This window comes from Mauremys reevesii, linkage group 1, assembly GCF_016161935.1.
Source record: "Mauremys reevesii isolate NIE-2019 linkage group 1, ASM1616193v1, whole genome shotgun sequence".
Lineage (NCBI taxonomy): Eukaryota > Metazoa > Chordata > Testudines > Geoemydidae > Mauremys > Mauremys reevesii.
Genome location: NC_052623.1, coordinates 322,684,351 through 322,699,384, shown reverse-complemented (window position 1 = coordinate 322,699,384; position 15,034 = coordinate 322,684,351). Strand labels below are relative to the sequence as shown.

General features: G+C 44.7%; 1 protein-coding gene across 16 annotated transcripts in view; it reads right to left on the bottom strand.

The window, feature by feature from the left end:
* Nucleotides 1–15,034, bottom strand: part of MLC1 (modulator of VRAC current 1) — a 41,705-nt gene that overhangs the window by 11,591 nt on the left and 15,080 nt on the right. For all 16 annotated transcript variants that reach the window (XM_039512720.1, XM_039512674.1, XM_039512799.1 and 13 more), the window contains one exon: nt 2,268–2,369. In XM_039512720.1, coding sequence (XP_039368654.1) covers nt 2,268–2,369 — 102 coding nt within the window. The remainder of the gene's footprint in view (nt 1–2,267; nt 2,370–15,034) is intronic.

The window sequence follows — 15,034 nt, the reverse complement described above, 5'->3', positions numbered from 1 at the left end:
AAGGTTGTGGGGAAGAGCAGGTGTTGCATGCCCTGTTCCCAGGGAATGAGTAGAGCATTGGTTCTACCACACTAGCCACAGCAGACGATCAAAAGTGAAGTAAGGGTCAGCAGCAAATTTCCTCCCCTGGGGAGCAGGGAAGGAATCATATCTCTCTGAATCACAATTTTCTTCTATACCATCTCAGGATGTTGTATAAATGTTTGCTACATAGCTTTGCATAGCAATCAGCATTACCACTGGATTACAAAATGGCATAGATACAGGGCCAGTTTCCCACAGTGTTGCTACTACTACAGTGTTGCAAAAGGGCCATAAACTTGTCAGATCTCCCAAGATGAGGATTCTACCAGTGTGGGATAGCTATCTCTGATGCCAGCACCTTACCCACCGCAGTTCATGGTATAGGAAACATCTGTGGGTGTTTGCTTCATTCTGTGAAGAAGCATATGCTGTTGCAGAAATCATATAAGGTGGGATCTTGAAAAGCACCTATGTGACTTAGGAGTACAAGTGTCATTGACTTTCTAAGTCACTTAAGGTGGTTTTGAAAATCCCAATCACAGCCACAAATCCTGCACCCAGCACTCAGCCCATGCTACCCATGTTAATACTGGGGAACTCTGCATAGGCAATGTGGGAAGGAATCTACCCTCTTCCTCAAGCCCCAGAACAGCAGAAAAAGCTTTGCACATATGCATGCCTGAAGGACAGGGAATGGCTCAGAGTAACTGCACAATTATGGTGTCCTTCAACCACACTACCCGTCTACTGTCAAAGTGTCCCAATGGAGTTATGCGCTACAAAAAGCAAGGAATAGGGATGTCCTGCATAAGCTCAGGGTCTCCTGACCATGGGAGGGATAGCTCAGTGGTTTGAGCACTGGCCTCTTAAACCCAAGGTTATGAGTTCAATCCTTGAGGGGGGCCATCTGGGGCAAAAATCTGTCTGGGGATTGGTCCTACTTTGAGTAGGGGGTTGGACTAGATGATCTCTGAGGTCCCCTCCAACCCTGATATTCTATGATATATGTGAATATTCTCTATGATACAGTTATAGTAGTCACACTTTGCACAGGGCCCTTTGGAGATGGGAGAAAATGTGGGCATCATTATATTATAGTAGACACTCATTAGTAGCAACATATTGGTGCCCTTTTGCTGTTGCTCCTAAGCAGCTGTTGCTGTTAGGGGGAGTGTCATCTGACCAAAAGTGTATGAAGAGTTAAGAGTGTTTCAAAAGGAGTGTGGCAGCCATGTGTTGGGGGTGGGGCAGGATTGGAGACCTCAAGTTTTGGGGGAATGGGTAGGGGCACCCTGTGTTTGGCATGGGAGCCCCCAGTTTGTAAAATGGCTGATTGAGCCCAGCTGCTGGGGAAAGGCTGAGGATACTTCTGCTGGCAGCTTTATGCCCCACTCTGGTGAGGGCTGCTTGGCTGGGAGGAGTGTGGAGGTGGCTCCTAGCACAGATACAGCGACAGGAGCGGGGAAGCGGACAGGTCAGTGCCCTGGGGAGGGAGGTCCCCTGAACCCTCACTGCAAAACAGCACACACATACCCCGCCACTGGCAACCAAGATGGAGAGGACAGCTCAGTGCACGGGCGGTTCCCCCATATGGCTCACTTCAAAACAGCAACCCCCCGCCACTGCCTGTAAGCCAGCTGCTGAGGATAGGAGGAGGAAACCTTTCAGCTTTGCCTCTGATGCTTCCCTGACTCCAGCTTCCCTCCCTGAAAAATCCCTTCTCTTCCAGATCCTCTCCCCAACCTCCCCCTACATTTACTCTCCATGCAGGCTCTGTCAGGCAGGGCAAGTGGATGAGAGTCTGTGCCCTGGAGCTAACTGAAGTGTCAAGAGGGGAGTGGAATGATGCAGTTTGGGGTGGAGGGGGAAACACCCTATATGCCCCCCATCTCCACCCCTGGATGTGACATCACAAATGTTGCTCTTATGTGGCAGCTATGTTACTGTTACCGAGTAGACAATTCACCGTAGGGAAAGAGTTCCCAGGGGAAATATTGCTTTTAAGCAGCGGTTGTTCTTGCAAGGTGTTGCTGCAAACAAGTGTCTCCTGTACCTTGATTTCTCTTATTTATTGTTCTGAATCAATTTCACAATTAAATATAAAATTATTGTATAAAGATGAAGTCACTAGTACTTAGTCAACATAAAGAAAGAAGGGGAGAAGTGACCTGTTTAAACACACACGCTTAAGAAAACAAACAAAAATGAAATTAACAAATTGTAGTTCTTAAGGAAAAACCTACTTTCTTCCTCTTACAGCAGTCTTCATTAGACCTAGCTGAAATGATCACAGTAGTTGCCATGAAGATTTCCAGCAGAATTAGCAGAATCAAGTTGAAATTTATCTGCCAACAGAATCCCATATCAAACTGCATTAAATAAGTAATATTAAAAAACATAACTGTCTATAAAATTTTAGCAAACTGTTGATCCATGATTAATAAGTTCCTATTGTTTTTTCATGTCAGTCCTGCTTTCTAAATGATCAAAGTTATACCTTGTCTCTGACATATATCTTGCATACCAGGCTTCTTGTAGAAAATCAGAACAGGCAGATTTCAGAGGCCTTTTTTTAGTCACTGAAATTGATCTTCCTCACTGTGTCATGTTTAGGTTTAGGAATATTATGATCCTTGACATATTTAGCTTCTAGAGAAAGTGGCAGCACAAAGAACAACAAAATAATAAAGATACTATTTGGCTGAAGTATCAATTTCATATTTTAAAATCAGAAGCAAACACCTTTTTACATATGCACATTAAAAGACATACTGTAAAATAGAAGTTAAAGAGATATTTCTAAACATTAGAAGAAACCCTCACCGAAACTACCACCTGCCTCTGTAAATGCTACATCTGGCTAGGGAGGTTTTCAAATCTTATAATGTTTTAGGAAAGGATTTTGGAACCACATGAATTCACTGCTCATGATCCTGCTCTGTGGCTGAGGAGCATGCAGTGCCACTTGGAGAAAGGGAGTAGGTAACAAACGTGACAAAGCCACCTTTGCACTTAACAGATCCTGGGCCAGTTATCCACAAGCCTAGTGTCCCAGCATAAATCAGAGCTGCCTGAAGGTGTGTCTAACTTGTATCGGCTGCAATGGTCCAAAAAGACTGATATAGCACCCAGAGAGTGCCAGGATTCAGGGAAATCCCAGTCATATACCCTTTTCCTTGGCCACTCTTCTTATGCTAACAGCTGAGGAAGAATGTGGTGGTGCAGGCAGACTTTTTTGGATCTGTTTACACAGCAAAGACAAACCTATGGCTGGCCCTTGCCAGCTGACTCAGGCTCGTGGAGTTCAGGCTGTGGGGCTGTTTCATTGCTATGAATCCTTCCAGGCTCAGGCTGGAACCTAAGCTCTGGGATCCTCCAATCCCTGTTTAGTAAACAGGGATTTACTAAACCCCAGTTTAGTAAACTGGGGTTTAGTAAACTGGGGTGCTAGATCCCAGGCTCCATCCCAAGCCCAGAAATCTACACCGCAATGAAATAGTCCTGCAGCCTGAACACTGCGAGCCCAAGTCAGTTGGCACGGGCCAGCCATGACTGTCTAGTTGCTGTGTAGACATGCCCTTTGTCACCAGAAGATTCCCCTTCGCTGGGATGATCCACAAATGGCTGGCTATGCTGACTCCAGGTCTATTTTGCACTGGGGAAGCACCACAAAGCAGCCACAGCACAGCCTGGGATTGGCCCCCATAGGGTATTTATTTTAACATTTACAACATTTTTTTAAAAAAGTTATCTGTGAAGATGAGCAACATTGCTGAAGAAGAACAAAGGCCCTCCACAGATGGTGTTGCTTTAAGTCATAAAGTGCTTTGAATTAAACAGAGATTAAATATTTTATGAGTCCAATATTCTCCAAATTATTAGCAATAAACCCATGTCAGGCCTAATGACTAATATTTCCCTGTGCGGTTTCCATGAACCATATAATGAATCATGAGAGACATATTATAATGGTTATGAAATGGGCAAGTAGGGAGACTAGAATAAACTATTTGTCTCACATACTGAAGTCTCTTTGCACTACACAGCCAGTGCAAAGCAGCCATAAAGGTGGCATAGCTGGCCTTGGGAGGATCACTCCAGTGTAAGGAGATCCTCCAGTAGTATAGAACCATCATAGCACCATAGATCAGCCTGGTGCACAGACAGTCCAGGATCAAAGAAGCACAAAAATCCACACCTGCAGCTGAGGATCTGGGCCACAGAATCAATTTACAATTTATCTGCTTTCAGATGTCTTGGAATAGTATGACGAACCAGCCAAAGATGTCTTATGATTGTCATACTAGACCAGGGGTCGGCAACCTTTCAGAAGTGGTGTGCCAAGTCTTCATTTATTCACTCTAATTTAAGGTTTCCCGTGCCGGTAATACATTTTAACATTTTAGAAGGTCTCGTTCTATAAGTCTATAATATATAACTAAACTATTGTTGTATGTAAAATAAATTAAGATTTTTAAAATGTTTAAGAAGCTTCATTTAAAATTAAATTAAAATTCAGAGCCCTCCGGACCGGTGTCCAGGACCCCAGCAGTGTGAGTGCCACTGAAAATCAGCTCGCGTGCCATGTTCGGCACGCGTGCCATAGGTTGCCTACACCTGTACTAGACTATAGAATTTGGCAAATAGGAAATTACATTTGTTTGGGTTATAAATTTACCTCTCTCTAACTTCTACATCTTTCTAAATTTCTAACCCTATACCCAAATTCTGCGCCCCCTCCCCACCACCATACACACACATACTGTGCACTGAAGTCTCTGAGATGGCAATATGGTTGAGTGGATAGAGCACTAGCCTGAGGGATATGGGCTCAATTCTGAGCTCTACCACTGGCCTGTTGGTTGACCATGGATAATTCACTCCCCCTTTCTGTGCCTCAGTTTTCCCTTCTGTAAAATGAGGATTATGACACCTCCTTTGTAAAGTGCTTTGAGATATACTGATGAAAAGCACTATATAAGAGCTAAGTATTATTACTATGATCAAAATACTTTAATCTCACTACAGTTGACAGTACATAATAGTATGGTAATGCAGATTACCATGCAACCTGAAAAAAATGGTTACGTACCTGTACAGTAACTTTTGTTCTTCTAAATGTTTTGTGCACATATAAATTCTACTGCAGGTGTATGTGCACCCAACACACTCAAGTCAGAGGCTTGACAACAGTACAACTAAATTGTGCATGTGCTTTTGTTCTCCTCATGCACTGAGTCTAGGGCATAAAAGGGGCTTGTCTACCACCTCTGTCTCCATTTTTCGCACCGCTGTGTGTCCAGTGTCTGCAGTAGTGGGAAAGATGGGAGGGTCACTGAATGTATATGTGCACAATACATCTTGAAGAACAGTTACTGTACAAGCAAGTAACCTTTTCCCTCTTTGGAATGATTATTGGGCACATATATTTTCTACTGCAGGTGACTCATCAGCAGTTTCCTTCCAGGTCGTGGGACTTTGGATGATCTGCACAGAGACTGTAGCACCAACTTGACAAAGTTGGCATTGTCATGAGAGGCTTGAGCGATGACGAAATGTCTGGAAAAGGTATGTACAGATGACCACGTTGCTGCTCTGCAGATATCTGTTATCAGAATGTTGCTGAGGAAAGCTGATGAAGTGGACTAAGCCCTGGTGGAGTGAGACATAATGCTTGGTGGAGGAGAGACTTTAGAAAGATCATAGCAGAGTTGAATGCAGTCAGAAATACGCTGAATTGACACTACTCTCTTAGCATACACTACAAAGAGCCAGGGAGATTCTCTAAAGCAGTGTTTCTCAAGCTTTTTGATAACAAGGACAGGCTTGCTGCCTTGCTGCCTTCTGAAACTGTCAGGGAGATCTGAGAGACTGGCACAAGTTCAAGGACCGGTCATTGAGAAACGCTGCTCTAAAGGACAGATTGTGATCTAGATAGAATGCCAAAGCTATGCGAATATCTCAGGTGTGGAGTCTTTCTTTGGCTTTGGAAGAGTGGCATAGGCACCAACTCCGTGCATGCTCTGGAGCTCAGGAACCCACGGAAAAAAATAGTGGGTGTTCAACACCCAGGAGCCAGAGCTTGAGTGTGGAATGTGATGAGTTCTGTGCTGCTAACAACTTCTGCCTTTGGGGCAGGGAGTTTGTTTATAAACAGAGGCAGGGTGATTAAGATACAAAAGGCTTGTCATTAAATTAAATTAAGGATCATTAGATGATCCTGAAAGCATTCCCAGGCACTCCAGTTAAAAGATAGGAAACAAAGGGCAGGAATAAATGGTCCATTTTCAGAATGGAGAGAAGTAAATAGTGCTGTTCAACATATTCATAAATGATCTGCAAAAAGGTGGCAAAGTTTGCAGATCATACAAAATTACTCAAGACAGTTAAGTTCAGAACAGACTGCAAAGAGTTACAAAGGGATCTCACAAAACTGGGTGACTTGGCAATAAAATGGCAGATTAAATTCAATGTTAAATGCAAAGTAATGCACATGGCAAAATATAATCCCAACTGTACATAAAAAATGATGGTGCCTAAATTAGCGGTTACCCATCATGAAAAAGATCTTGGAGATATTTGCAGTACTCTGGAAGCACTATGTTTCCAGAGTACTGCAAATTCATAAGGATCCTTCTCACTGTGCCTGTATCATCCTGAACTCAATCTCCAGCTTCAGAAGACTTAAAAATTTTCTCCAGTCATCAATGAGAGAGACGCAACTGAATAATGTAGCTGTCCTTACCGTGCATCAAGACAATACCAGGGAACTAGATGTAAATAAGGAAGTGTGTTGACAGTTTCATCCAGAAATCTACAGTGAGACATGATGTCTTTAAACTGAGACATTAGTGAAGACAGCTTGTAGGTGATTGGCATGATTTTAATATACTGTAATTCATGATAATGTAATTAAGTAGTTCATAACAACTGAATCATTATTAAAATAGTAAAGATACCAATGATCGATACATTCATTAGCTAGAATATGAAAGAAGTGTATAAATATACTGAAAATAGCCTCCTCCCAAAACTAGCAGAGTGCCCCCCTCCCCAAACACACGCTCCCCTTTAAAAGCACCCACCGGCAAAAACAAAAGTTAGCACCTATGAAGAGTGGGGTGTGGCCTAAGGGAAACCTTGTCTTCATGAAAGACTGAAAGGAGGGTCAGCTAGAAGAGCCTGAAGTTCTGAAACTCGCCTTGAAGACGGGGTTACCACCAGAAATGCCATCTTCATAGATAATAAAGATAGTGAGGTTGTCACCAGAGGGTCCCAGAGGATTACGGTCCCGAGAAGGTACAGGGTCAGACACAAGCAGGTAGACATTGACTAGACACTTGAGAAATCTTGAAACCAAAGGGTGAGAGAAAATAGAAAACCCATCAACTGGTGGGTGAACTGTAGATATGGGAGCCAGGTGGACTCTCATGGAACTAAATGAAAGGCAGATGATTTCAGGAGTAATGGGTAGTCAGTAGAAGTCTAACCTCTGTGATGGGAAGATAAACATTAAGATCACACTGTGGCACTCTGCACCTCATTGCAGCTCCCTGGAACTTCCATATTCACTACTGCCATTCAGGGCCGCCCAGAGGGGGGGCAAGTGGGGCAATTTGCCCCAGGCCCCGGGCCCTGCAGGAGCCCCGCGAGCCGCTCCGGGTTTTCGGCGGCACGCCCTTCACTTGCTCCGGGTGTTCGGCGGCGAGTCCTTCAGTGCAGCGGAAGACTTGGAGCGAGTGAAGGACCTGCCACTGAAGTGCTGCTGAAGCCTTGGAGCGCTGCCTGGTGAGTACAAGCACCGGGAAAAAAAAAAAAAAAGCTGCGATCGGCAGCACTTAGGCTGCTCTACCGCCGCTGCGTCATTCTTCGGCGCTAATTCAGCGGCAGGTCCCTCTCGGAGGGAAGGACCCACCGCTGAATTGCTGCCGAAGACCCAGCCCTGCCTCAGGCCCCCTGAATCCTCTGGGCGGCTCTGCTGTCATTTTGTATAAAGTATGCCTTATGAGGTATCATTTTAAAAGTCTTGATCTGTTGAACATTAATATCCTGTGCTACCATTGTATGAGAAGTTATGAAGTTTTCCTATGTGTGTGTTACTGAAATATGTTTTGAGGTTGGGAAAACCCACAACCAGCCTTTCAGGTACAACTATGGAGTAACCAGATGGACTGATGGCCCATTAAAGGAAATCCACTCCCGACAGCCATCCCAGAAGACTTCTCAGAGACAACACATAGACAATGGAGACTGCTTGACCAATGCAGACTGCCTGATCCCCACATCAAAAGATCTTTCCAGCAAGCTGGAAGAAACTATAAAAGAGGGGAAGTGACATTATGACTTGACCTCACTTCCACACTCAACACCTGGAAACACATCTGGAGAATGAAGACTTTGAACTGGGGAGGCTGGTCCCAAGCTAGAAAAGCATCCCAGCCTGTGTATTGAGGAACTATACCATCCTTCAAGATGAGACACTGCTTGATTCAAATCATGTTTAGTGTGTAGAACTCAGACTGCGAATTTATTTTTGTTTCTTAAGTAACCAACTTTGACCTCTACACTTGCTACTTATAATCACTTAAAATCTATCTTTCTGTAGTTAATAAATTTGTTTTATATTTTACCTAAAACAATGTGTTTTGGTTGAAGTGCTTGGGAAATCTCAGCTCAGTTTACAAAGGCAAGTGTGTGTCCTCTCCACACTGAGGGAGGGGCAGACTAGGCTTCTGACCAGGGCAAGACAATACAGTTCTGGGGTGCAAGGCTGGGGAGATAGGGGGAATTGGCTGGAGCCTCTCTATTGTTGGTTCATGAGTGACTGGGGAAAGCATTCATGTAACTCAGTTGGGTGTTGCCCTGCCTGTGGATGTCTGCGTAAGTGCAGTACCTGCCAGAGGTTTGTGGATTAACAACAGCATCACATCATGAGATGGATACCCTAGGTTGGTGAGACAGAGGGCTCAAGAGTCCCACAGTCCAGGTTGCATCCTGGGAACCCCATCACATGCACCCAGACTGAAAATCTTTCACTTTCCTGTAGTAGCTCTACTGGAAATCTTTTCTGCTGCTCACTAAAATAGCTTGGACATCTCAGAAGCACAGTCTCTCATGAGTATGCAACCAGTGATCAGCTATGCCATGAGGTGGAGAGATTGGAAGCTGGAATTCCGTGACTTGCTGTGGTTCTGAGACAGGAGATCTTTGAACAGGGATAAAGTTATCAGAGACTGGACAGAGAGTCGATGTTTCTTTTGCATAGGTTCCAAGCTGGATAGCCTCTTGGCATAGCTGAATTGACCTTGCACCTCCCTGCCTGTTGACATGAAACATAGCAGAGGTATTGTCTTTGTGGACTTGCACCACTTGGCTTTTGACAGTGAACATAAATGTCTTGCAGACCTGACAAATAGCCTGGGGCTCTAAAGGTTTATGTGCAGAGACTTCCTGAGGTGACCAAAGAGCTTGCACCTGAAGTGGACCAAGATAGGCTCTGCAGCCTAGCATAGATGCATCTGGTTCTAAGGTCAGTTCTGGGGACAGAAAGGGAACTCCTTTGCACACATTCTCCATATTCAACCATCTGTCCAGAGACTGAAGCACTCACCCAGGGATGCAAATCTGTATGTCCAGAGAATGCCTCATTGGCCAAAATACCAAATGGAGCGAGGCCTGCAGACAGCGAAGGTGAAGTCTGACATGCAAAGTTATATATGTGCAAGAGACCACGAGCTGCAGGCAGGAATGTACTCTTGTCACGGGGTTGGACTTGAGGTTTTTGGATGGAGATGCTACAGACTGAAATCTTTCTGTCTGAAGGAAAGCCATTGCAGTAGTGGCATCAAGGTCTGCTCCTATGAAGGTTATGTATTGTATTGGTTGCAACTTTGATTTGTCTAAGTTTTGTTTCAGATCCTGTTGAGAGAATATCTGTTTGATGATGAGGATTCTGTTTTGGACCTGGATGCCTGGTGTTCCATGAAAAAGCCAATTGCCTAGGTAAGGAAAACTCTGAACACCTAAACTGTACAGATGAGCCGTTACCACACCATGCAGTTGGCCTGATGATAGCCCATAGAGGAGCACTGTGTACTGGCAATGGTTGTTGCCTGCTGTGAATGAAAGATACTTCCTGTGACCAGGATGTATTGATACTTGGAAGTACACATCCTACAAATTGAGGTGAGCATGACAATCTCCAGGGGAAGGGATAATGGAGGTGAGGGTGACATCCTGAACTTGATTTACTTGATGAAACTATTCAGCTTTCTTAGATCTAGACTGGGACAAAGGCCACCAAACTTCTCTGGGATCAGGATGTACCAGGAATAGAAACCTTTCCCTCTGTGGTGGTAAGGGACTTCTTCTGTAGCTCCCAGTTCTGGAAGAGGGCATATCTCTTGAAATAGAATGGCCTTGTGAGATGAATCCCTGAAAAGGGATGGGGAACGTAGGCTGGGGAAAGGAAGGGAAATAAATTGGATGACTTATCTCTCCTTTACAATGCTAAGCACCCATTTGTCCATTGTAATCCACTCCCAAGCACTGTAACAGGGAGATAGATGCTTCCCGAAGGGAGAGTGATATCGTCAATATGCAGCCCTCCATAGAATAGTCAAAACAACTGTTTAGAAATTGAAGATGTCTGGTTGAGAAGGACCTGTAGACAACGCCAACTGGCGATGTTTGAGAAGCTGAGTCCTCTTTTTGGCAGTGCCTTGTGACCTCTGCTGAAAGGAGATTCTATAGTATGGTTGAAACCTAAACTGCTTTCTCTGTGTTGTTGAAGTGTATGCTCCCAGAGAATGGAGTACTGCCAAAGAGTCTTTTTAAGTTGTGCATGGCATCAGCTGTTTTCTGAGAAAACCGTTTAGTCCCTTGGAAGGGTAAATCCTCTATTGTGTTTTGTAGCTCCCACAGGATGTATAGGCCTGCAGCCAAGAGGAACATCTCATGGAGATGACAGTAGCTATAGACGGTGAGTCCATGTCAGTGCTGCGTGGAGTGATGTCCGAGCAGTAAGGTGACCTTCAGTAATGATGGCTAAAAACTGCTCGCTGTACTCCTCTGTCATTTTGCCAGCGAATCTGGAAATTGTTGACCAATAAACAAACATTTATTGGATAACAGTGTCTGGAAATTAGACACCATCATCTGAAGGCTAGTAGTAGAGTAAACCTTCCTGCGACACAGATCAAGTTTCTTGCATTCTTTATGCTTGGAGGTAGCCTTAGGTTGTGACTTCCTAGAACATTCACTGGTGGCCATAACCACCAGGTTGGGTAAAGAAATAGTCAAAATCTTCGTGAGGAAGCTGGTAGTGTCTATCCATTCACTTTAAATGTTGGGAGGATGGAAGCTGGAATCTGCCAAAGGGTTTTGGCTGATTCCAGCAAGGCTTCATTAATAGGAAGGACAATTTTTCCTAGGACAGGTGATTGTAATATGTCCAAGAGCTTACAGAGATTATCTTGCACAACCTCTGATTACACCCCCAGGGATGTGGCCACCCTCCTTATAAAGTCATGGAAGACCTTGAAATTCTCCAGAAGAGGGAATGTTGATTCTGGGGTGGCAACCTCAGCCAGAGAAGAGGATATGTGGGAGCGGGGAACACATCCAGGGGTTCCTCCATTATCTCTCCTTCCTCCCCAGGCTCTAGAGGAGGTTGTGGTATTGTAAAAGGGTCTTCTCTGGAGGACTCCTGGAAAGGAGAGGGGGACCTCCCTCCTGGATCACAGCTCCGATGGAGGTCCAGATTCTCTAGAACATCCCAGGACCAGTAAGGTCATGGAGGGTAATACATCCTTTGCCAGTCCTAATATGGGGTCCTAATGTCTCTAAAACAAGGTATATAGGGTGACTGAAACCTCAGTAGGGATACCAGCCTTTCATGGTCCAAATCAGAGGAAGAGATGTAACTCTTCACAGTAAATGAAAGAGCAGCCCCTGTTGGTGTATGCAGGGGTCTAGGTAATTGGCACACCTACTGCTAACCCTATGGCATCAAGGGAGCAAGTGAACGAAGCAGGCTGGAACACTGATGATGGAATCGGAGCTGGAAGTGCCAATGGTATTGGCGGAGCCAGCGATGCCAACATAGAAGGGTGAGGAAACGAAGCCATCAATGCTGCAGAGATTATACTGACAATGCCAATGGCAGTGCTGGGTGTTGCAACAGTGGAATGCACTGTAGGTCCCCTGCTGCTAGAAAGGCCTGCAAAGTCAAAGGTAAGTGCTCAGTGACAGTGCCACCAGTGCCCAGTTGGATGCGGAAAAGACAGCTATGGTATAGATGAAGACACCAGTCTTAATGACCCTGGGGAAGCCAGAGTCAATACTGCTGCATCAAAAAGCGCCGGGGAAGGCCTATGCTTGTATTTAAGCTCTGACTCCTCACCAGAGGACTTACTTGAGGACTTCTTGTGAGGCAAGGACTGGGGTATCTATCGGAGTCGGAATGCCTGGAGCACTTCAGTGAGGCTGGCATGGAGAACAAGAAATGGTGTTATCCCTGGATTTATGATTTGGAGCTGGAGAGGCATTCCTCATCAGTGTGGAATCTGGTTCTGGTTCTGACACAGGACACATTCATCAGATGCATTTTGAGGTGAAAATCTCTGTTTTTTGTTCTGTTGGGGAATGAGTTACACACAGGGTACTTGTCTCTCAAAGGCACCTCACCAAGGCAGATCAAGCAGCTTTTTGTGTCCATCCTAACAGGGTAATGGCCCTGCACGTGGCACACTGCTTGAAGCCTGGGGATTCCTTCATAATAAATCCACCAGAGCTCCACTCTATAACTCCACTAACTCCACTATAAACTACTAACAAATTAACTGTATACATTATAAAGGAGTAATTTCTCAAAAGCTGACAAACCTAAGCAAAAGCTACAGGGAGTTGCAACTCTTGCCATGCGGGGTGAGAAGGAACTGAGAGGCAATCTGTGGACATTCCCCTTTTACATCCTAGGCTCAGTGAACAATGGCTTGTGTACCGCCCTGTGGTACTGCTGTCAACAGTCTCCAACTAGAGTGCTCTGGGTGCACATACACCTGCAGTGGAATGTATAGGTACACAATCACTCAAAGGGTACTAGGACTAAAGGTCAAAATTTTCAAATGTAGGTGTCTAAATTTAGGCACATATATTAAAGTACTCTGATTTTCAAAAGTTCTAAAGTAAATATTCAGAGCTACTATTAACTTGAAAGCTCTGTACCTCTGAAAATCAGACCAGTTATTTAGGTGCCTCAGTATGGATTTTAGCCACCATCTAATGGTGCAGATGACAGAATAGTTAAAGAACTGCCAATATTTTTTCTACACTAGTGTTTCTGCTCTTCCTAATCTGATGTAACTGTACTGGGGCTGGCAACAGTCGGAATGTTTTTGGGAAAAAGCCTTATATAATACTAATAACAACTAACTTTTATAAAGTGTTCTTTGTGTACAGATCTCAAAGCAACTTACAATACTATGTTAAACACATTCAGAGATACACTCTCTGGGTGCTAGCTAGCAAGGACAGAACATTCATTTCCAATTTATTTATTTATATATTGTGGCAGAGCTCTGACCTTGCTCCCGTGGGTCCTGCACTTCTAGGCGGTTTATGCTAGCCTCAGTGGCTCACTGTGACCCTCCACGTAGCCCTTCTCTCTCTAGGGCCAGGGTTACAGTCTACTGAGCCCTTTTCATCATAGGCCTGCAAGGAGGTTGGTGAGAGAACTCCCACAGTCTCTGTTGTCCCTGGGGGCTTATTTCAGAACAGTTTAGCCTCCTGTCCTGACAGGGGCCTGACTTCTCCTCCCAGGAGATGTTCCTGTAGTGGTGGGTTGGGGGGAACCCGGGCCTGCCCTCTACTCCAGGTTCTGGCCCAGCAACCCTAATGGTAGCAGCTGTTGGCAGCCAACCTTTCACTGCCAGAGTCGCTACATTTCCCTGGGCCACTTCCCCTCAGCTCTTCTGCTTCTCCTTTCTTCACCCTTACCTTAGGGCTCCCTTAACGATGGTTTGAGTGTGTCTTCATTAACCAGCCCTTCAGCCATACTTCCTCTCCTCTGGCTCCCTGGCTCTCCCCTGCCTGACTGGAGTGAGCCCTTTTTATAGTATTAGCAGGGACTTAATTAGAGTCAGGTGGTCACATTAACTTAATGGCCTCACCTGACTCTTTGCAGGTTAATTAGAGTCAGGTGTTCTCATTAGCCTGGAGCAGCCCCTGCTCTGGTCAGTCAGGGAACAGAAAATTGTTAATCCAGTGGCCACTATATCTGTCTTCTGCTATTCTGCTGTACCCAACTGGCCTGGGTCTATCACAATATTTATGGCTTTCTGTTATACTTTTGAAATGTCTAGCAGATGGTCACAGAGGTAAGATACAATGGTCACCATTAAAAATAAATAAATAAAATTTAGCAACATTACCTCATATTGGTATCTGAGATACCATATGTATTTTCTTTTCTAGGTATAGGGAATATTGTGTGAATTCAATAACACTATATGTTAGCTGTTTTGTATGTTGACTTTTTCATGGTGATTGCTGAATGTAAGAACAATTCTAATGCGGATGAATTCTTCTTTGGTTGACTGTTGTCAACTTCATTGACTGGATGCCAGTTAACCAGTGAAGAACTCCAAAAGAAATGTTAGTCATAAAAGGCTTTTTGTAGGTTTGTTCCTGAGGTCACCTATCAGTCAAAGAAGAAAAAGGAAAAGACTTAGCCTGAAGATGCGATCCACTAAAATACCAAGGTTTGGGACCTCTTCTCACTTCTTATATTCCAGCATCACGGAGCAGCTGAGAGCAACAAGAAGGGGTGGGGCCTTAGGCTTCACCCATTGCCCATGATCCTACATCTGACAGACACTCCCCTCCTCCCATGTAGAAGGATCATTGGGTGGTGCCAAGTTGAAACAGTGACTCCTATACCTTCCATTTATCTCAGCTGTCAGAATAGGGAGTGTGGGTAGGTTCTCCTACCATTCCTGGCTAGCAAATA